The sequence below is a fragment of the Rhagoletis pomonella genome, unplaced genomic scaffold (assembly GCF_013731165.1).
Source record: "Rhagoletis pomonella isolate Grant_MI unplaced genomic scaffold, Rhpom_1.0 Rhpom_scaffold_00008, whole genome shotgun sequence".
In the NCBI taxonomy this organism is placed as follows: Eukaryota; Metazoa; Arthropoda; class Insecta; order Diptera; family Tephritidae; genus Rhagoletis; species Rhagoletis pomonella.
In genome coordinates this window covers 17,344,706-17,367,429 of record NW_023458562.1, presented here as the reverse complement: position 1 = coordinate 17,367,429, position 22,724 = coordinate 17,344,706, and the positions used below count along the sequence as shown (strand labels likewise).

General features: G+C 35.1%; 1 protein-coding gene across 1 annotated transcript in view; it reads right to left on the bottom strand.

The window, feature by feature from the left end:
* Positions 1-273: 273 nt before the first annotated feature.
* Positions 274-22,724, bottom strand: part of LOC118745094 (putative uncharacterized protein DDB_G0282129) — a 62,965-nt gene continuing 40,514 nt past the window's right edge. Inside the window, exons 3-6 of the mRNA XM_036478631.1 lie at positions 17,179-17,224; positions 8,371-8,503; positions 4,373-4,491; positions 274-3,285 (exon numbers count right to left, since the gene is read on the bottom strand). Coding sequence (XP_036334524.1) covers positions 274-3,285; positions 4,373-4,491; positions 8,371-8,503; positions 17,179-17,224 — 3,310 coding nt within the window. The remainder of the gene's footprint in view (positions 3,286-4,372; positions 4,492-8,370; positions 8,504-17,178; positions 17,225-22,724) is intronic.

Genomic DNA, 22,724 nt, shown 5'->3' with positions numbered 1-22,724 from the left:
ATACAGTTTTCAGTTAGTCTTTCGCTTTTTCTGAATTCCATTAAATTCAATGTCACTGGATCTTATCCTACAGATGAAAGTTGGTTTTCTCTTTGACCCATCAACGAAACATATACGAAGACACCTGGATGTAACTCTATAAACACCCCTACTTTGAACCATGATACCATTAAAACATCTTTTGACGCGTTTTCCAAGTATCACAAACCATTCTTTCCCGTTTCCTCAAGATGCCCATCACCTCGCACCCACATTTAACCTGCTTCAGCAATTTTAATAAAAGACAACTACATATCTGTATTGTACTATAGTCATATCATATTTATTATGATTTCTTTTCCATTCATCATTATCATCATCATCGCCTTGGTCATTATCATCATTATCATTCGTATAGTTATTCACATTGTGATTAGTATTAGCATAATTTAAGCTACGAAAAAAACGTTTATGATTAGCAGCAAACAAATGCTCATAAACATGATCAATATTATTATTAATATTATCGTTATTTGCAGCATGCACATTTTCGTCATCATCATTACCATCATGGTAATTAGCATCAATAACATTTTGATTATCGTAATAATTATATGCGCGTGCTAAATGAATAGCAAAAGCTACATTACCAGCAGCAACAGCAGCAGCAACATTAATTTCATTGTTATTAATATTTATATTATTAACAGCTTGTTGTTGTTGCGTTTGAAAAGCATTCGCATTAGCATTAGCCATAGCATTCGCATTCGCATTTATTTGATTAGCATTAGCTTCTTCTTCATCTACGACATCCATATTAATGTTGTTGTTAATAGTATACATAATATTATTGTTATTATTGTTAGTGTTGTTGTTATTGATGCTATGTTGACGAAAAAACGGCAGGCGTATACGAAAAAAAATACGCTTAACATTATTGTCTTTTTTTACATCGTCAACAGCAACAACTGCAGCACTCACTTGCTCGCCTTTATCTTTACAATTTACCTTCTTAATATTACTATTAACACTAACGTTATCAATTATACTTTTATTATCTCCGCTATTGGTATTCGTATTTATATTCGCATTTATTATATTCGTTTTTGTTTTTTTATTCGTATTCGTATTATATTCTTTTGTTTGGCGCTCGAAACTCGCTGCGGTAGTGATTACTTCCGCGGCAGCTTCTTCACTGCTTACCAAATCTGTTTGTTGCTGCGCTTGTTGATCTGGCAGGTGTTGCTCAGCAACATGCCGATCGCCAATATTGTCAGCAACATCGTCATACGCCTCAGCGTGTACGCTGTCGGCGCGTTCGTCATGAGCTGTTGCTGCCTCAGCTTCGTTTGTGGCCTCGGTCGCAACAGCTCGTCGTCGATATCTTCGTCTACTACTGGTATGGCTAAGTGCTTGCTGTTGTTGTTGATGTTGTTTTTGACTAAACTTAGAGTTACTGTTACTACTATAATCAGTCATACTAGGGTTAATACTATCGCTATGGCTACTTATTTCACTACTACTACTTTTTCTACTCCTATTGCTGCTGCTGCTGCTACGCCCATTGGCGGCGCTATGACTACCACTTTTCGCAGCTGGCTCTTCATGCTCGCCGCCAGCAGCTTCACTATGCGCTCTAGCATTGCGGTTACTGTAATTGTTATCATTATCGTCCTCATCATCTACGTGACTATGAACATCATAATCGGTGCGCTGGTGAGTGTTCTCGTATAAGTAGTTTTTTGGCAAGGCAGGTATTGCATTAACATAATTATTAACATTAACATTATCTTTACCGTTATTAGCATTAGAATAAGTTTTTAATTTATAATTACTATTTAAATTACTATTAACATAACTATTTGAGTATTCATGTGGTTGCTGTTGCTCTATTGGCTGAGCCTGCGCCTGCGCAACTTTCTCAGCAACATGTTGCGCCGCGCTCACTGGTTCAGCGGCCGCGTCTAACGCCAGCGGCCGCAGCTGATGATGATGATGCCGATGCCTGTGCGTCGGCTGCACCTCCATCTCATTTCGCACACCACTCATCCCACCAGCCGTGGCAGCACCCAGCGCTGCCTCACCCTGCGCTCTCGCCTTCGCCTGCTCCTCCGCCTCGTCCAGCGGCAGCCATTCCGTCCCTCGCTTCTTAGCCACCACATTTTGTAAGGTTGTTTGTGATACCGCTATTTGCATGTCGGCGGACGCGTGTGTCGCGCTATGCGCTCGGCCACCCGTTCTCGCTGCCGCCGTCGTTGCATTCTCGTTTTCTTCTGCGGTGGCTTCCTTTTTCCGCCGCCCGCGCTTACGTCGCGAAGCTGCCAGCATGGCCATAATGTCGATTAGTGTTGTGGGCACCAACGAGGCGGCAGTGGCTGTGAGTGCAGAGGCCGCTGTGGAAGCGGTAGAACTAGCCGCTTCGCCCGCGCCACGCGTCGGTGGCGGCGTCTGTTGCCGTTGTTGTTGCTCGTGCCGCGCCTGCACTTGCTGTCGGTGACGACTCTGTTTGCGCAACAATTGCTCGCGCTCATGCTGGCGGCGTCGCGCCATCTTTGTGCTGTTGTTGTGGTTTTGGCGCACCAGATTCTTTGCCTGCAAATTGTGTTGGTTCTGGCGTTGCTTGCGCCGATTCTGCAAACGTCGCCGGCGGTTTTTATTTCTAATACTGTTGCCGTCGTGACGCAGTGGATGCTGCTCGGCGCCATGTAACTTCCGCAAGCGCTCCTCCAGCAAACCGGCTGAGGGCTGCTGCTGCTGCTGCTGCTGCCTCTGTGGAACATTGTGGGTACTCTTGTTGTTTTTGTTGCTATTATAATCGTTTACACTACTATCCTCGTTATGACTATGTTTATTGTTATGTTTATCATTAGTAATACTCTTTGCAGCTTCTGTATGCAGTTCTTCTTGCAGTTGTTGCTGCGGGCGCTTCAGCCCAACGGAGGGCTTCAACGCGTGGCTATTGTCATTGTTGCTGTTTTCATTGTGGTTGTGGGCTATGTTTCTATTGCGTTGGATGCGTGTGGCTTTGGGTGTATGTGTTGTTGTCGTGGTGGTAGTGGTGCTAGGCGTAGTGGTGGTGGTGGTTGCTGTGGTGGTGCTTCTACTAGTGATAATATCTGTCAAATGTCGTCGCTCAAAGAGGAAGTGATCCTTGCTGATGCTGTGTGCATGCCGCAGCCGCTTTGGACCAATGGGCTTGAAACGCTTCGTGAAACCGACACGCAGGGTTGCATTGTAAGCATTCGCGTACATGTAGTGGCCATGTTCCATTGTCTCACTAAAGTGGCAATCTCGGGTGAGCTGTTTCTATATGGATGAAAAAGGGAAGATAGAGATACAGAACGGCAATTAAATAAATGGTAAACCTTGAAAGTTAAAAAAGTGAGAAATAAGCGAATTTATGGCTGTGAGAAATCATGACCTAATAGAATGTTTAAGATAAGATATTGGCTCCAAAAATAAGTAACAAAAATAACTGCCATTAAAATCCACTTCAACTCGAGGCTCTCGAAAATCTCATAACTATTATTTATGTATATCTACAATATCTTGTCTGGCTGCCTTTTGAATGCCACATATCAATCAAAACTTTGAGTCCATATCTACGTCATTGGAATTTCCAACGCTATGTTATTAGTAAATGCATACACACTGGTGAGCAATTAATTATTTTTTATATGTTGTCATTCAAGAAAAAATTTATTTATGCTGATAAATTTTTCGACTGTCAAGAAAGTGTGTATTTTTGGACACCCTTAAATTGCTAGCTTAATTGAGAGCACTAACTGCTATGTATCTACTTAATTAATCAATACTTTAGAAGTACTTGTTTACTTCTCATGCTAAAATTGGGAAGTGAACAAGAATGTAGTGACATAAACAGAAAGAAACGTTCTCGGAAAGTTGAGCTTTACATTTTTTTTCAAATTTCTAATAGCTCTTTTCGAAAGCTTCAAAATGTTGTTTAAAACTTTTCCACGAAGGTTTTTATGTATGAAGTTTGAGGTATGGAGAGTTTGGATACTTCTTAATTTTTATTTGGAAACGTGTTTTTTTTTTAATGTTTCGCCCTAAATATATACATGGACTTGAAAAATCATTACCTCGTATTAAATTACATGTTGGAGAGTTTGGAGAGTTTTTTGTTTTAAAAAAATTAAATAATCTTTTTCTAAATATTTAGCCAAAATTAACGTTAAGGCGCAAACAGATAAACTTAAAAAGTTGCTTAAAGTCAGTTTATCTTCATGAAAATAGAAAATTGGACTTGTTAAAATATTAATATTTTAAACTTCTCTTAAACATTTTTTTTTTATCATTATTTAAACAAATGTTGTTTGTATGTGGAATGAACTTCTAAAAAATTCACAATAAAAATGCTTAATAAACTTACCAGTCCCACTAATCTGCCACGCCGAAAGCACAAGAACAGCCCAACTTGTTTGGCATAGAGCGTTATAAAGAATGGATCGCCATTGAATGGATCACCAACTATATCCATGGTTAAGGGCTCTGCAAGAAGATTTAGAAAATTTAATTAGATGCGAGTAAAGTTGGCCTACATTTTTTTAGATATTCTAACTTAAGCGTAATTTAAACTTAATTTAAATTCTTAAAATAATAACCACACACTCTTTCTTTGTATAATAAATAAAATGCTGTATAAAGGCATATGTATGTATATAATGTTATAAAAATACGCGATAAGCTGCATACCTCTTTGTTTTGCAGAAAATGATAAGTTAACTGCTAGTCAAAGAAATACAAATAAGTGAAGCAAATACCACTGAAAGCTAAATTGCCTTATACTTGAAATGCTTTTAGCTTAACTGTTGTTGCAAAATCTTAAAAAAATCAAAACGTTAATTTCTTGGAAATAGGCAAATCTATAAGTGTTTAGGTTTAAAGCACCGAATAATTTTTTTTCATATTCCGGCGGTTACTCACTACTGCATTTCTATTGGCACAAAGTGCTCATACAAATAAATATTCCATGAAGACTGCAACGATCACAGTTTATTAATAATTGCCATACGTATTAGCTAAAATATTTTAGTGGCTTAGTGGCTTAGGTACGCGTGAAACTAGAGCCAAACTTTATCGATACAAATCTTTTTACGGCCGCAGTAAAATGCACTTCAAATTAAAATATTACGTATACGCCATGGAGTCGCCAAATGGACACCCAGGCAGGCAACAAGTGTAATGCACAGTAGATTAAGTTCCTGGAATCACGTTTAATTGCTATTGTTCAACAGAGATAATGACAGAGTTATGGAACAGAGTCAAAGTGAAGCAGAATACTAATTTACTGGTGCTTTAGTTAATATCAGTGAGTGTTTGCAATGAAACCAAAGGCAATTAAAAGTTAATTGTGTAACAAATTTAGAGTAATCTCTTAAGAAAATTGTGTTTTATTTCACTTTCGAGAATTTTTATTTTTGGAGAATTTTTGAATTTTTTGAATTAAGTCTATGTGTGTTCTTTTCAATATATAAATGCACAAAATTTAATTACTGAAGCAAATTATATAAATTTTAATTGTGTAGAGTTTAGAGACTTTTTGCGAAAAGGCTTTTTTAAAGAGATATCGTTAGAATTTCTATAAAAATAGAAGTTACATCGGTTCAGTGCCTGTTAATCATGCTTCAATGCACGCACATACTTGCTCTAAATCCAGCTAAAGGACTCACCACCACATTCATCTACATACATACGTTATCGCCACAATTCTTGGCATGCGCCATTCACATGGTTTATCACGGTTATCAAATATTCATATCTTAATAGGTACATAAGTGCCGACTGTAACAAGTCGCCCGCCTATTAGATTTGTAAATGTGATATCACAACAAACAGTCAACTTCTAAATAAATACTAAAAAAAAAAACAATAACGAAAGCATGCGGCGACGATCAATTCTTAAGTGTCATAAAATAAAAATGTCAAGTATGGCTGGAATTTTTGACAAATTTTTAAGGTCATATAAAAAGCATTAGTAATAAATAGCAGCTACGACTATAGCAACGAGACGAATATCATCGTTTGCGATTTTAAAGCTCGCTAACAAAAACACCATGCAATTATGTACATATGTATGTATCTATGTATTTATGTATATGCATGTGGTCGCATAGTATATTGCTATGGAGTTTTATCAATTTACCATTGCGTAGCAAGTTTTACTACGTTTTGTTTGTATTTGCCAGTTCCTTCACTCTAGTACGCTAATTTTTGAATTCGTTTTTTCGTTAACATTTGATTACTTTATCACATGTTTATAAAAGATTTATTCAAGTGCGGGTATTACGATTTATTTTCAATCACACCTTCGGCCCTTTCTACACTTGCTCGTCACTTTTGAAATGTTTTGTCTGCATATCTACATACATATATTTTGCGAACGAAAACAATGCCTCAGCTTTGCATACACACATACACAGAGTTTTAAGACTACAAATAAGTGTAAAAATCATTGACTTTTTATTGCTACTGATAGCTGTCCATGCAATGTGCGGAAAGGAATTTTGTTTTGGTTTCAAAATTTTTTATCGCTTTTATCACTAATGTTTTGTTTGTTTACTTAGTAGTAGTAGTAGGATTAGTAATTGAAGGCTATTTGTTTTAGTGGCATATACAAAGCGACATCAGCTACAGAAAATGAGTGTGATTAGAAGCAATTGGTTATCTAAAATGACCAGGTTTCCAGGTTCAACAGAGTTAAGTATGTATAGGATTTGTTAGTTTTGAAAACTAAACTAAAAAAAAAACTGTTGTTTATGGGCATTATAAAGGTTTCTCGTCCTCTTATATGCATTTTCTAGAGATGTAGAGCTTGGAGACTTTTCTTAAAAATGCATTTTGCAAAAAACATGCTTTTTTGTAGTTCTGTATGTTGAAAACATAATTTTTGCAAAGTGGAGAGTTTGGAGACTTTTTTCAAATTCACATTTTAAAAGTTTTACACACTTTTGGGACATAGCAAATGTTTTAGCACTTCTATTAAGTTGAATACTCAAAACTATGTACATACATATGTAAATATTAAAAATAAAATATTTTGTGTCTGATCTTTAATGCATCATATCAAAATTTTGAAAAACTTGTCGTACATATGTATGTACAATCATATTTAAGTTAAATTTTCTTAGCTTTAATTCACATATAGACAACTCACTGCTTAAATTATTTCATAAAAAGTTTAATTGAAATAATCAGGCCACCCAGGCTAATTAATTGGCTTAGTCCGATTCGGCATAGAATGTTAAACTTTAATACAGGCGACCTAGAAAATCGCATGAATGACAGACAGCCACTAGTGGCTATTATGACAACGAATGAAAACCGCAAACCAAATATATAGTTAAACTTCACCTGCTGCAATGTATGTATATTTTTATTTACATATGAGCATGCGTGGGTTAAGCGCGCCGCATAAGCTTGCGATAATCGGACAGCGAACCAGTATTAGTTGTATGAGTTTTTTTTTTTTAACTGACAACCGTAATAATAAAAATAATTTTTATTGAATTAAGAGGTTTAAAATAACGCACTCGTCCAGAAATACACATGTATATATGTAAGAGCTCACTGCTGCAAAACCGCAACCAACATTTTAAGTGACAGATGGCGCCAATGCCTCGCGTTGGCGGCGGTAAAGCAACTCTACAATTAATTGTAGTTATTAACTTTACATATATTTTATAGCTTTATTTTTGTGTTTTTTTCATATGAATTGACATAAATCGACATTCCTGCAATTTAATAAAGAATTTATTAATTTATGACTCTAAATCAACATTAATAAAATATTAAATTACCATAATTTAATTAAGTTGCTACAAAGAACAACAAATACGACATCCCTGACCAAATAAACAAACAAAAAGGAGGCTCGCGTTCAAGCTTATTGAGAGCTGGAGGTGCCCAAAACAAAAATGTTAGCCTTAAAAGCCAATTCAATTAAAAAATTGCAAGCGAAAAAAGATTTCCAATGAAAATTTATTGCTCCCTTGGCAGCACGGCGACAGCAGACAGATCGACAGACAAATGAGTCGGCAAGCAGATGAACTTGAGTTGTAGTTATCGAAACATTTGTTAACTCGCGCATGGGTACATACATACAATACGCACTGCATATATAATGGTATGTACATAAACAGTTGCGTGAGCAAATCTACTCAGTGATGATTATTTATGACTACGACTATCAATAAAACCCAATGTCTCTATGCGGGTGGTATTTAAAAGTGAACTGAATATTTAAATTAAGTAAGTGATTTTTTGCTTATTCAATTTGCGTGGCATACTTGAAACGTAATGAAAGAATGTGTGGTGCTTATAAACAAATTTCTTTTACATATTAAGGAAAAGATATGGAAAAAAACTCACGTGCAAATGCTATGTTAGCTGCTGTCACCTTGCCGACGTCATTTATATGTAGCGCTCGGTCGTTGTGGTTCGTTAGCATTAAGACATAGTCTTTTGTTTTTGTATAGGCTGGAACTACAAAGGCAAACATTACCTGAAAAGAAAAGTTAAGAGTAAAATTAGCATTTCTATTGTACACTAAAAGAGTAAGAGTAGTAATAACTAGTTACAGTTTGGAAAATAATTTTTTTCTGCTATTGTGGAGTTTTAGAGACTTATTAAAAAATACCTAAGAATTGCTTAAATATAACTTTCTGGCACTTTTAAAACATTGGAGACTTTCAAAAAATTTTGGAGAGTGTGGAGACTTTGCAAAATTAATTAAAAAAACTTTTCAAGACACACAAACACGCTTAAATCGCTTTGTAAAAGCGTAATATTATATGCATCTGCATTTAGAATTTTGGAGACTTTTAACATTTATTTTAAAATGAGTACATACAGCTTCTAAACTTGTTTAAAACACCTATTCCCTTCACTTTTCATGCGAAATTGCAGTTACATGTACATACATACATACATATGCATGTATGTGTTTTAGAGGCATTCTTATGCAAAACAAACAATATCGACTGCAAACTTGTTGCCAACCAATCTCATAGTACAATGTTGTTCAAATATTTATTAACTTTCAGTTTCTCTTCATCACGCCTTTGTACTTAATCCCTCATTGAGATAACCCCAATTTATCGCATCTCATAGATTATTAAATGACTTTCATTAGCATTAAGCATTCCAGGCGCTATCGTAAAACACGTTCTTAACAATATCGTTCTCGCTAGTGTCCGGCTATGGGTCCATGAATCGTGGGTATTACGCACTGATATATGTACAATAAAAATGCAAATATTGTCATCGGCGCGCACATTTAATAGCAAGTTTATTAGTCATTATTTGCATAGCCGACAATTAAAATGCAGTTCATTGTTTTTTTTTATTTTGCTTTTTGCAAGAACACCACAAAAACTGTGCACGCAAACAGACCAAAACCCATACAATTCACGTATGTATGTATGTATGTAGCTAGTGAAAAATGTCACAAAAATTAACGAAGATGAAATTCATTGCGGTAACAGCAACTGGCTGAACGCTCACTTTGTACAAGTTTGAGGAACAAAAGCACAGCACATGCTTGTTGGGTATGGCAAAAATTTCCCACCATAATAATAATTATTAAAAGTGGTGAAGAAACTTGCCAAATAATGCTTATGAAATCGAGCAAAAATTGGTGATGATGACATCGATATAGTGAGGCATGAGAGTGAACGCCATCTGGCACACAATGCTGGTGAGTTCGCCACGCATGCGCCGCTAAGGTGGTGGTGACGGCCTTTGTTATTAATGCGTATCAAAAATGCAGATGCCAGAGATAAAACCAAAATGATACTGAGAACAGCTGAATAAACACTCAGTTCATACTATCATAAAGCTTTTAATAAAATAAGTAAAGCAAATCTGTGCGTATATACTATTTTTGTATGTATGTATTTGAAAAAGGAGTGCAGTCACATGCAGGTGCCTGCGCTCAGAACGGAAACACTTGTATCTCTGTGCTTCCTTACAAGCCGGCGAAAAGTCAGTTATTTGATCCCATGCATAATAAAAATAAAATAAGAACTTATATTGAAATATGCGAAAATCACGCAACCGCAGCGCACCGACCGCAAATCGGCATGCAAGTGCATATGCACCTAAGCTTGGCTGCAGTAGCGTGCCAAATGCAAAATATACACTACTGCCATACATATGTATGTATGTACATAGGTACGCCCATTTGCTGGCTTCTATATACCTACATAACATAACGTATGTATATATGTTTGAATGTGCGCATTACTTTTGCTGTCTTTCAAAGCCACTCATGTTGCAGGTGTGTGGTTTTTTGGCAGGCAATGCAATATTTTGCTGACAAGTGTGACGTGTCGGATTATAATGTCATATCAATTGTGTATGCCTTCACTCGCGACAAATAAAAAAAAAAATGTACCCGCTCTTTGTCTGCTGCTATGCAAAAATATGAAAATATGCGCAAACATTTCTGTTACTTTGCATGCATAATGGAAAGGTGTAAGCTGAAGTCTAAATGTTGTTAGCCAAAGTAAAAACGGTAAAGTCGAAAAAATCAGTTTCACGTGCATTAAATACATGGATGTGAAATGAAAGCAGGCGATCGCGCACGCAGATTGGCAGCCGCACTGGCGTACATACATATGTACATATGTACTCATAAACAGTTGATTTATTTCATGACAGTTGAGTTGAGCTTAAATGTATATCAAGTTTAGCGTTTTTACTATATTTAGAGAGCTTTTATTAATTTTTAGTAAACTCTACAAACTCTCCACCATGGAAATTATTGCCAGAATATGTTTCTTTATAAAACCTTAGTGTCTTCAGACATTGTTCTCGTTATTTTGGGCATTTTTAAAAGTCTCCAAACCCCTAAAAACACCAAAAATGGTTACAAGTGCAGAAAAAAGTTTAATATTAAAGTTAAAGTACTGCTGTGTTTTCACCAATGCATTTTTAAAAGTCTCCAAACTTTCCACATACTAATTTTTTTAATTGTCTGTGCTAGTAAAAATGTAACCATTTCAAGCAAGTCTTTATTTGCATACTTCGTTTTCAAACTCTTTACCAAAACATAATCAAAAGGATTATTCTGCGATGTAGACGACTACATGCGACCTGCAAACCTATCAGCATAATCCTTTGTAGCGCCGCTACACAGAAGTGACACCTAGTGCATACATATATACCGTGCACATTTACACAGGTACCTACATACATACATAATAATGTACTAACATTAGGGCGGGTAAATTTTTTTGACTATGCGCCTATATTATAGAAGGATTCTACGTGTAGTTCTAAAGTTTGTCAAATTGCGAAAATAGGTTTTCATGAAAATGCGAAAATTTTCACTGGTGCGACCTCGGGTGGAAGTTTTAAGTAAAAGTGCAGAAATGAATTATTCATACCAAAAAACCCCTTATAGCACCTCTTTGCCACACTAAAGCCAAATAGGTTTCTTAGCTATTTTCGCAATTTTGCGAACTCCAAATTTATTTTGTGGTTTTCATCGGCAAATTTGCTTAGAATTATACATATAATCCTTCTTTGCTACAGGCGCATGGCCGAAAAAATCTCCCATACAAATTGACCCGCCCTAATGTACATAGTGCATCTAGCTGACTAGTAGGCTAGGAGTATTTATATGAATACTGCAACTCTGTTCGACTTCGTTATGCCAATAAACCACTGCAGTAGCAACAACAATTAGGCACAACTGTAGGGACTATGAACGACAACTATGTGTGTAACTGGCAACGGCGACCTACGACTTGCTGTCCTGCCTTTGCATCAACACAGCGACACAATTGTTATGGCATTAAATGTGAATTTATTGAAATGCACTCATGTTGAAAATAGATTTGCCAATGCCGCATGATGCCATCACCGCATTGTCGCAATAACGCAAATTGTTATTATTGTTGCCTTGGTGTTGGTGTTGGTGTTGTTATCTGCGTTTGTGCCAGCAGCTGCTGTTGAATGGCAAACGGCAGCCAACATAAGTCAATAAAAATAAAATCCTACCGACATAGACACAAAACGGCACTCACAAAGGCTTGCATCTCTGGACCCTACAATAGACGAAGGTAGATGTGTTATAGCTTTTGTTGGTTATGCCGCTATTGCTTATGACACTATGCTGCTCATGTGCACTCGTCCCACTCACATGCGAAGGGACGATTTAACTGGCGCTTTAATGTTGCCTTTTAAACGGTCGATTTAAATTAAGGCCACTTATAACTGAACGCTTAAAGAAGCACCGTGCCTTAGCAAAATTTGCATGCCATAAATGAATGGCTATAAATTGAATTTAGGATCAATTTTCAATTAAAACATGCGTAAAAAATGGTGGTTATGGAGGCACGATACAAAAAAAACTCAAAAAAGAAATAAATTGCCGGGCATATTTCCAACGAAATATGATGCGGCTCAGTATGTGCTTATTTGAGTCGAGGTAGATAAAGAAAATTATCAGTAACAAATATGGCCAGCTCGAAAAACTAAGCCCACTAAATTGATAAAAAAAAGCGAGTGAAAATTGTTGAAGACAAAGGATTTTTAGATTTCAACATATCAAAATTTTAAACGAACTGTCTGCCGAAAGTACTCATTTCCTCTACTATTTTTCTGTGGAGACAGTATTTTATTTTTGCCCAACAATTCTTACATCACCTCTCCTTTACTACGATTTAAATGGCCGCCTACCACTTAAAGGCAGCTTCTTTTGGACGCCTTTGAAGCCACTAAGTCCCAGCCTAAAGCCGTCACCTTAAAACAGCAAACCCTCAAACAACTTCTGGTTGCCCTATTGTCCTGTTAAACTAGTGCATTCTCGCTCACTCTCGTGTGCTAGTTCCATGCGTATCTATAATTGATTTGCACCACGCGCAAACCGGGTTGGCTTATGTAAAGGCTTAGGCATTGTGATTGATTACAGCGAAAATAAATATATGTATATGTAAATATATATTTTTTGTTATATGTTTACGAAATATCACTAACCTTTATTGCGTTTATTTGTATGTTCGAATAAGTACTTGATATTTATTTTAAGCCGGTACAAAGTACAATAAAAATTCTTTTCTGTAAGTAAGATTTGTTCTAATACTTGGGAGGCTTTTGGCATTAATGTATGGAAGTACTATCAACGAGTCCATCAAGTAAGCGATCGAATTTTGTATGATTAGACGTTTCAAAATCATGGCCTTAACCAGATCGGGTGCCGTTGAAAATTTATAGTGAAAACAACTATTTGTACATATGTATGTCTGTATGCATGTACATTTGTTAAGATTGTGTGAAACTGCCAAGCCAAGTTTAACGTTTTCCATGAATATATTTTTTTGGCTAATAATTACATCGTTCGACAGCTGTGTGCTTAAGATTTCTTCCGCATATCGTCCGCGCATAGCTCCTGCCTTTTAATAACTCCGAAGGCGAATACTAAGACCCATGCATGTCAGGATGGTCTTTAATATTCGCCGTCGAAAGTAAGAAACTTTGATGGCAAATATTTACCGCCACTGCGCAAAATTAAAGTGAAATTGTTTTGAAAAATTACACTCAAAGGCTTCCACACCTTGATAACACAGTAAATTTTTGTGTCTTGCTCTAGAGCAATTTGTAAGCCATTTTGAGTGGTTGGGTATATTAGCGTAGTGGTATCTTAGCGAATTTTTAAAAGTAGTATAAGTCAGTGAATTACATATACACATACATAAATACGGTACATATTAACATTAAGGTGGTCCAAAAAAATTTGGTGAAAAATTTAAAACGGAATTTTAATATCGAAAAAATATACCCCTTTTTCAAAAATATTTAGAGGAGGCTCAAAGTTTTCGATGTATTTCATATGGAAACGGTATATAATTCTTGAAAATCAATATTTATCAATCGGAAAACTATGTTTCTCTTCAGAAAACTTTTTATAACAATACCCGATTGTTTATTTTACCATTGTTTAATCATTTTTATGGGTCCCCGTATTGCATTTTGTGGGGACCTAAAAATTTATTTATTATTAAAAATTTTTTAAATAAACCATTGGTTATTATTTTTGAAAGTCTGCTGAAGAGACAAAAAGTTTCCGATATAAACATATTGATTGTCAAGAATTTTATATAATTTCTACGAAAAAAATTTTTTTCTATAGAAAATACCTTTATATATATTTTTTTTGATTTCAAAATAAAAAAGGGTATAATTGGTTTTGGTATAGAACAATGATAGCGTTAAAATTCCAACTTTACTTTTTTTTTTTACCACCCTAATGTACATAAGTACATATCTGTGACTCTGTAAGTATCATGGGCGATAATGAGAGGTCTTAAGCTAGTATTAGCGCATTTTGCCCAACCTTGATGATATAAACCGCGTACAATTTTCGTAAATTGTTGTTCAAACCGCTTAGATATTTTAAAAGTGTAAGAATACAAACATTAAAAATTTCCCTAGAATTATTCAACATTTTTATAGTATGTTTTTCTTTCTTTCAGTTGAAAACAAACATTATTTTGAATTTCTACATAACTTTAATTAATGTTCAAGAAACTCTACAAACTCACCACTTTGCAAGTAAGTAACGGGTGATTTTTTTGAGGTTAGGATTTTCATGCATTAGTATTTGACAGATCACGTGGGATTTCAGACATGGTGTCAAAGAGAAAGATGCTCAGTATGCTTTGACATTTCATCATGAATAGACTTACTAACGAGCAACGCTTGCAAATCATTGAATTTTATTACCTAGAAAAGTTGGCAGAAAATCCGCTTTTTTATCGACAAATTTTGTTCAGCGATGAGGCTCATTTCTGGTTGAATGGCTTCGTAAATAAGCAAAATTGCCGCATTTGGAGTGAAGAGCAACCAGAAGCCGTTCAAGAACTGCCCATGCATCCCGAAAAATGCACTGTTTGGTGTGGTTTGTACGCTGGTGGAATCATTGGACCGTATTTTTTCAAAGATGCTGTTGGACGCAACGTTACGGTGAATGGCGATCGCTATCGTTCGATGCTAACAAACTTTTTGTTGCCAAAAATGGAAGAACTGAACTTGGTTGACATGTGGTTTCAACAAGATGGCGCTACATGCCACACAGCTCGCGATTCTATGGCCATTTTGAGGGAAAACTTCGGAGAACAATTCATCTCAAGAAATGGACCGGTAAGTTGGCCACCAAGATCATGCGATTTGACGCCTTTAGACTATTTTTTGTGGGGCTACGTCAAGTCTAAAGTCTACAGAAATAAGCCAGCAACTATTCCAGCTTTGGAAGACAACATTTCCGAAGAAATTCGGGCTATTCCGGCCGAAATGCTCGAAAAAGTTGCCCAAAATTGGACTTTCCGAATGGACCACCTAAGACGCAGCCGCGGTCAACATTTAAATGAAATTATCTTCAAAAAGTAAATGTCATGGACCAATCTAACGTTTCAAATAAAGAACCGATGAGATTTTGCAAATTTTATGCGTTTTTTTTAAAAAAAAAGGTATCAAGCTCTTAAAAAATCACCCGTTATAAGAACGCGTTCATTTTCATAACTTAAGTATGCTTAGTTAATTTTGTACAAATTCCCATTTTTTTTAAAGTCTCCAAAATCTTGATTACGCAAATAATAATGAATAAATTGAGTTTAACTGATGTGTTGAAAAAACTTCAAGAATTCGGCAATTGTTTGAAGTCCCTAAAGTCTTCAGGAAAAAATTTTAAAATTTTTTTTGAACTTTAGTTTCTGGAAAAAGAATTCACCTGTTTGATATTTGTTTTGCTACATTTTTAATTGAATATTTACCGACAGTTTACTTATATGCACATGTTTCATTCCAATTATTATTATTATTATTTTATTTAAAAAAAAATACTCCTTCATTCCTGGCGTCTTGTTTGAAAATCATCTCTTTTATGCACTCAAATTTTCGACAATAATCCATATCAAAAATATGTATGTATTTATGCATATATGTAGCTATCCCTAATGCCAATACCCAACAAAGCCTAAAGCCCTAAAATTCGTTCCTCATGCAAGCAAACACCCGCGAGGTGACACAATATCCGCCACTTGCGACACTTTGTAAATACAAAATACATACATTTAAAAGCACTAGTACACTAATTAAAATAATCTATGACAACGCACCAACATTTATGACCTAACAATTGTCAAATGAGGCATATAAATCAAAATTCATATGTAAATTTCATTTTAAGAAATCTGTCAATTGCGGCTGATTAACTGAGCATGGCAAAATGAAGCAGCAAAGTAAAGAGAGCAAAGAATCTCTAAAACAAAATTAAAAGCTCTTCCAAACAAAAGCTACTTAAAATCTTAGAAAAAACGATCCATGGCTCAGCTTAAATACATTTCATTTAATCGCTCCAAAACTCGCCGCTCACATCGTAAATAAGTAAGTGTCACAATAAAAATAACACTTAGCCGAGCATGAAAACCAAGATTACGCTTAAAATTCGAAAGACATAATGTAATGCCCCAAAAGCTACAAGCAAAAATAAAATAAACACCAGCTTCAGCGCTGTTGTCACACTCTTTATCAGGCGCGAGTAGAACCAATTTCCAGCCGTATGGACGCCAGCAAGCTCGACAAGTGCATGGGGTTTTTAATTATAAGTTTGAAAGCTAGAATTATTTTTTGTGTTGTTGTTGTTGTTACATTTGAGTGTTATGTTGAGTTTTGTTTTTTATAAAATTTAGTGTTTTTATTTCATAGTTTGCTTGTGACCTCTTTGACACAGTTCAATGGCGTTTAGTCCATTTTTTTCGAGCATGCATATACTTGCAGTTATCTGATCGAATGTAGTTATTTTTTTCATATTTTGTTTTGTGCATTGGTATCTGGCAAAAGCGACAAATAACAGAAGACTAAGTGGATCTGTTGAGTATTGTTGACAATCTGTTTATTTAAGTGTTTTTTTTTTGGTTTCTCATTAAATATAATGATCGATCATTGGTGCTGGTAATTTTGTACGCCAGATGTGCTTGAACGATCTTTCTAAAGATATTTTTTTTTGAAACCTAATAATTCAATTTTTCAGGCGTGTAGAAAGAATTCTTGGTGACTCTAAAAACTTCTCATGCTCAAGGTCAATTTTTTCGCTTTAATTCGTGCGCATATGCCTACGCAATAAGTATATTTATGATTCATAAATTTTCTTTGAAGTAATTGTTTTCTACTCACCATAAGTAAAATAGTATTCTTGGCATTGAGCGTTAACTGGGGTAACCTGTAATTGAGCAGAAATAAATATAGTTATTAAAAATGTAAACCAAAAAGAGCAACAACAAATATTATAATTAAACAATGCATCCACTGAATGATGAATACTCAATGGAATAACTACATACATACATACATACATATGTACATATGAACACCAGTTCAGCGGTTAGCTACCATCACCTGTTGACAGTCGTATGAACATTCATGCATAGCATAAATCGGTATGTGTAATAGGAAATCATACTCAGCCGCATTTAACTACATTCATTTGTCCCATGAGACGTCAAAACAATTAAATCATTTTTTAAACGAAAATCGTGAGCTCACTTCGTTTTTAAAATGCTTAAATTGTATTATTGAAAATAGGAGAAGCACAAAAAATTCTGTGCAATTAATTGCTAGCGCTGACTTATGGCTTGACTACTTTCAAACAAAAAAGCAAGAAAAAAATGACACTCTCTGCTTACCTAGCACTCGAAAACGTTTGGAATTTGAAATGAACGTTTGAGTGTTGTGCCTTGCTTCTATGTAAGCTTAAATTTACGACTTGAAATTTTTATAAACCGTAAATTATTATCAGTAATAAATAACTGATTTTTTAATATGCAAATTTTCGTTTGAGAACTGAGTGGCATACAATGACATGACGATTTATTGCGTTGTGGGTGGATAGTGCTGAATAAAGTACGACCTGGGGCTAAGGTTCTAAACAGAGTGGAAGTGATATATGTATGTATGTATACTCGTTGTAAAGGCCTTATTTGATAAATTTGAAAAAATTTTACAGGAGAAGCAAAAACTATTTAAATTTATATAAGATATATTCTAAAATAAGATCCCTCAACTTTCAAAATATTGCCTATTGTTCTTTCGTTTATTTATTATTTTTTATAAAATTATAGCTCATTATCTAACAAAAACGCTATAAATTAATATTTCAGACTTTGTGTAAAAATTATAAAAATTTTGCAAAATTGCATTTAAATATTATCAGATTTTTTAGAATGTTGAGTATGTAGTTTGATAGCCCATTAAATTTTAGTACAATGAAGTGTAAGTTTTAAGTTGGTTAAAAAAGCGCGTTGATTTTTGGCAATTTTTTAAAGCATTTTTTCCATATAAAGCAGGTTCGAAATTTTTTTGTTCAGAATAAAAATTATCAAAAATCAACGCGCTTTTTTAGGGCTATAAAACTGCATACTCAAAAAAATTCTAAAAAAAAAAATGTTTAAAAAGTTGAAAATTTATATGCAATTTCGTAAAATATTTATAATTTTTGCACAAAGTTTGAAATATGAATTTATGTGGTTTTCGTTAGATAATGAGCTATACTTTTATAAAAAAAATAATAATAATCAAATAAACAAAAGAATACATTCATTATACATATGTACTTTCATTCTTCGAAAGGCTTGTACTACTTATGTACACCAAAAATCGATTTAAGATTCTCAAAAACTTTCATTTCTAAACAGTTCAGCCTACGTTTTTCCCCATCCATTTCTTGAATTTTATTTTTCTTCGAACTACTGCCTGCATTTTTTCAACCTTCATCGGTTTAGTCTCACAAATGTTTCCCTTTTATTTCGCTTACTTTCACGCCACTTCCTCCAAACACTTCTAACTATTGACACTTCCGCTTGTGTAGTCTACAGCTTCCACTTTACAGTTACCTTTTGCTTTAAAAAAGTGTTCATGCAACTAAGTATGTATCTACATAAGTATTGACAGTTGGCACTCAAATTGCAATGCACTCGAACTGTCAAATTCCGCTGCTTAAGTGCGCATAATTAAGTATGATAAAGAAAAGATTTCCGTTACAAAAATATGACTGATCGTTTTTTTTTGCGCCTTTTCCATAATTTTCTGCATTTCTGTTTTTTTTTTTTTTGAGTAGTGGGTAGCACACAATAAATAATACAAAATGCTACTTCATTATTGTCTGAGATGTGTTGAAATTATCATAAATTTTTTATTGGATCTCATGCATCTTAATTTTTAGCCTCATTTTTCACTGCCACTTTAAACAGAGTCCATTGTCATTTAAATTTTTTCACATTATTAAGTATTATCTGCCACATTTCATTAACCTCTTACACAGTGTGTATGCCTGCTCATGTGGTCTTCTTCTTCCTCCATCTCATACTTAATATTATAATTAAGTGTATGCAATGTTGCCAATGCCGCAAAGGCAATAAAAAATATTAAATTTTGTTATGGAATTTTTGTTAGCCAGAAACCAGAAAAGAGTGCATTGTTAAATGCCATACTTGCCGTCTCACAGACTATTCGAATAAATGCGGCAGCACTTTTCTTTATGCACAAGTGTCTACTTGTCTTGTCTTACTTCGACTAGGGGCTGTTGTTAATAGTATCGATTGAAATCTTTTGTTTTCCCCACTAACACTTTTTTGTTGTTGTTATGACTTTCGTATTTTTTTTTTAGCTATTGTTATAAAATTGCTTCAATATGCTGTTTACTATGCTGTTGTTGTACTATGTTGGCACTATTAAAATTGTTAAATCGTTTTCTAGGTTACTTCGAGTGGGAAATTGCAGTCTCTCGTATAGGCATTGAAAAGTGTAAGTGTTGCAGGAGCAAAAATGGTAGAAGTAAACTTTTAGAAAGCTTAAACTGTTTAAATTTCGATGAATAGGCAAATTTCGCCGTACATTAGTGAAATATACTTCGTCTTCAAATCTTAAAATCTAACATTTTACTGCCGAAAAAAAATTTCTCCGCCAGGATTTCGCTTTAACACATGCTCATTCTCCCTTTTGTACATTCGCACGTACTTTCTTAAAAACGACAGGAAACACGTGCAAAGAATATTCTACCAAAGATTCCTTATAACTCAACAGCATAAGAATTTTTTGCAAAAGTACAAAAAATAATCGCCGCAAAGGTCATTGATTTCAGCTTAGAAACGCAACCAACAGTCCAAGTCAGCCGAAGAAGAACCATTTGAAATGCTCGCTGAAAAAAAGGTAAAAAGGCATATGGCCTCAGTGTTAGAAAGCGAATGAACATGCTGAGAGGGTTGCAGCACAGCAAACTGACTACGAAAAAAAACCGCATCGAAGCGAGTCATACTTGGCTGATGGAGGTAGGGTAGGTTAGTTGCCCAGCTAGCGAACGTGCTGCTCAAGGTACGCTCATTCTACATAAAAGGTACGTAAATGTATTTGCGGAAAAGGTAGTGCCCAGAGGGCAAATAGTATAGACTGACTAAGCGCTACCATAGCCACAAAGAGTGCGGCGTACAGTGGTCTGAGAATGGCAGAAAGTCCTAATTTCGAAATATGTGGAAATATCCAACTAAGTGGTTGACTCGACACACTAAACATGTCTAGGATTTTTTCCAGAGAAAAATTACTCTTGCAGTTAGCGAAGGACTCAGGAAGTCGGTGTTGTATGAATGGAACTGCCATGCCCACTACATTAGGGGGCGGATATAGTAACTTTTATCCGACTGAAATAAAATTCGGTTTGTAACTTGGATTAAGCTAAGAAGACATATATCTGAAATATAATGAAAATCGGTCAACTGCCACGCCCACCAGCTATCAGAGTTTTGTAATTTAATGTGGCAAGGATTAGTAACGAACCTCCAAAATAGCAAAAATATGGTGCCAGATATATTTTTGCATAAAAACCCAGAAATATAAAAAAATATGTGAATTGGCGACCAGCACGGCCTCCCTCCTTGACACTAGTGGGCGGCAATGAGAAATTTGTTTGTACCTTACAGGCCGAATTTCCCTGAAATCGGATAACATTTCCCATTTCCGCACACAAGTATGGTGGCAGGGGGCGTGGCTGGTCGCCAATCCACACAATTTTCTATATATCTCGGCATTTCAACGCAAAAAGAGATCTTGCACCAAAGTTTTGCGATTATAGATGAATGTTACTAGTCCACATTAGAATCCAGAATTCGTTTGGTTAGTGGGCGTGAAAGTTGGTCGATATTTTCCATATTTCAGATTTATTTCTTACTAAGCTACAAATCGAATTTCATTGAAATCAGGTAAAATTTACCATATCCGCACCCTAGTATAGTGGGCGTTGCAGTGAGGCTAAATTCAACCATTTTTCATATTTATTCAATCCTAGGCACCCTGGAGTACGTTACAATGTTCAACTAAATCGGAGCACATTTACTACTTTTTGCCACATGTTATATGGAGCTCTTCCACTGTGCGGCGTATATGTGTGTGTTTTTACATTGTATTTGAATTTGTTATACGCGCTAAGGTATTTGCCGTGTGTCAAAGGCGTCTGACTTAGCGGGAGACTTTTTATTTATGTGATTTCAAGGTATGCCAAATTTCTTACATATTTTTTTCGCCTTTATTTCCAAATTAAAAGTGAAAATTTGCAAGGTAGAATTGAACCACTAAAGTACTGCAAGTCGTTGTGGAATTTAGAAAAAATCAATAAAATAGCCGAAAGTGCAAACAAAAAAATAAGAGCGAGTGGAAGAATAAAATGCAACTCTTGTTAGAGTACGGGCAAATGGGTAGCAAGAGCCGAATAAAAATTTAGATAAAATAATTGTAAAATTAAAATTAAAAATGTGAAAATGTAGAATGTGAAAAAAACTTAAGGATAAATAAAATCCCATCTTATAAGATTCCCAGGGAAGCTTAAATATTTATTACCCCAGTAAGCCTATAAAAGGCAGTTATACTCAGAGAATGGAGGTCCATTTTTTGTTATCTACGTAAACTCTATCACTGAATCCGAATATCTAAGAGCCTAGCATGTGTTTTGAGTCGCACTTTCATAGCAATTTAGATTCAGTGATTGTCCTTTCGTTGAGTTTACGTAAATCGGACTGCTATGCAGTTAGCCATAGCAGCGAATAAAATTTTGAAGCTTTTTTCTAGTTCTTTCTAACTTTTAAAGCCTCCATTCGAACAACCTTCTTTTCCTAGCTCTTCTCTATACACACTTTAAATTTAAACACAAGGATACGAGAAATAGTTACCTTGCATACATACACGTTGGGCATTTTGCCAAATCTCGAAACATTTTATGGCACACAAGGCAAACCAAAAGTAGCGAAGAGCCTTCAACTTTGAACGAATTTGTTCATAGTACACCACTCTTTCTGCCGCCATAGTTGAACTTTTACCAGTTTGCGCCAAACATGTATTATTACGAGCAGCAAACTCAAATAGTTTTGGCACACAACACTCATTATCTAGGTTTTTTCCTACTACATATGCATGTACATTAGGATGCCTCACCAAAAAAAGAAGTTGCGCCTTTTTCACCGGGATTATAAAATTTATTACCTTTTAAGGCAAGCGCAAAATATTCCGGTAAAAAAAAAAATGTTTCTATGTACGTGCGCTAAACCCATTTGCAAACATCTCTAAAAACTCATTATTTTGATTCTGTTGATAAAATCTTTAAACACTCTTATGCAGACCTTTTAAGCAAACATATTTTTAAAAATTAATTTTATTTAAATATAAATAAAAACTAGATTTTT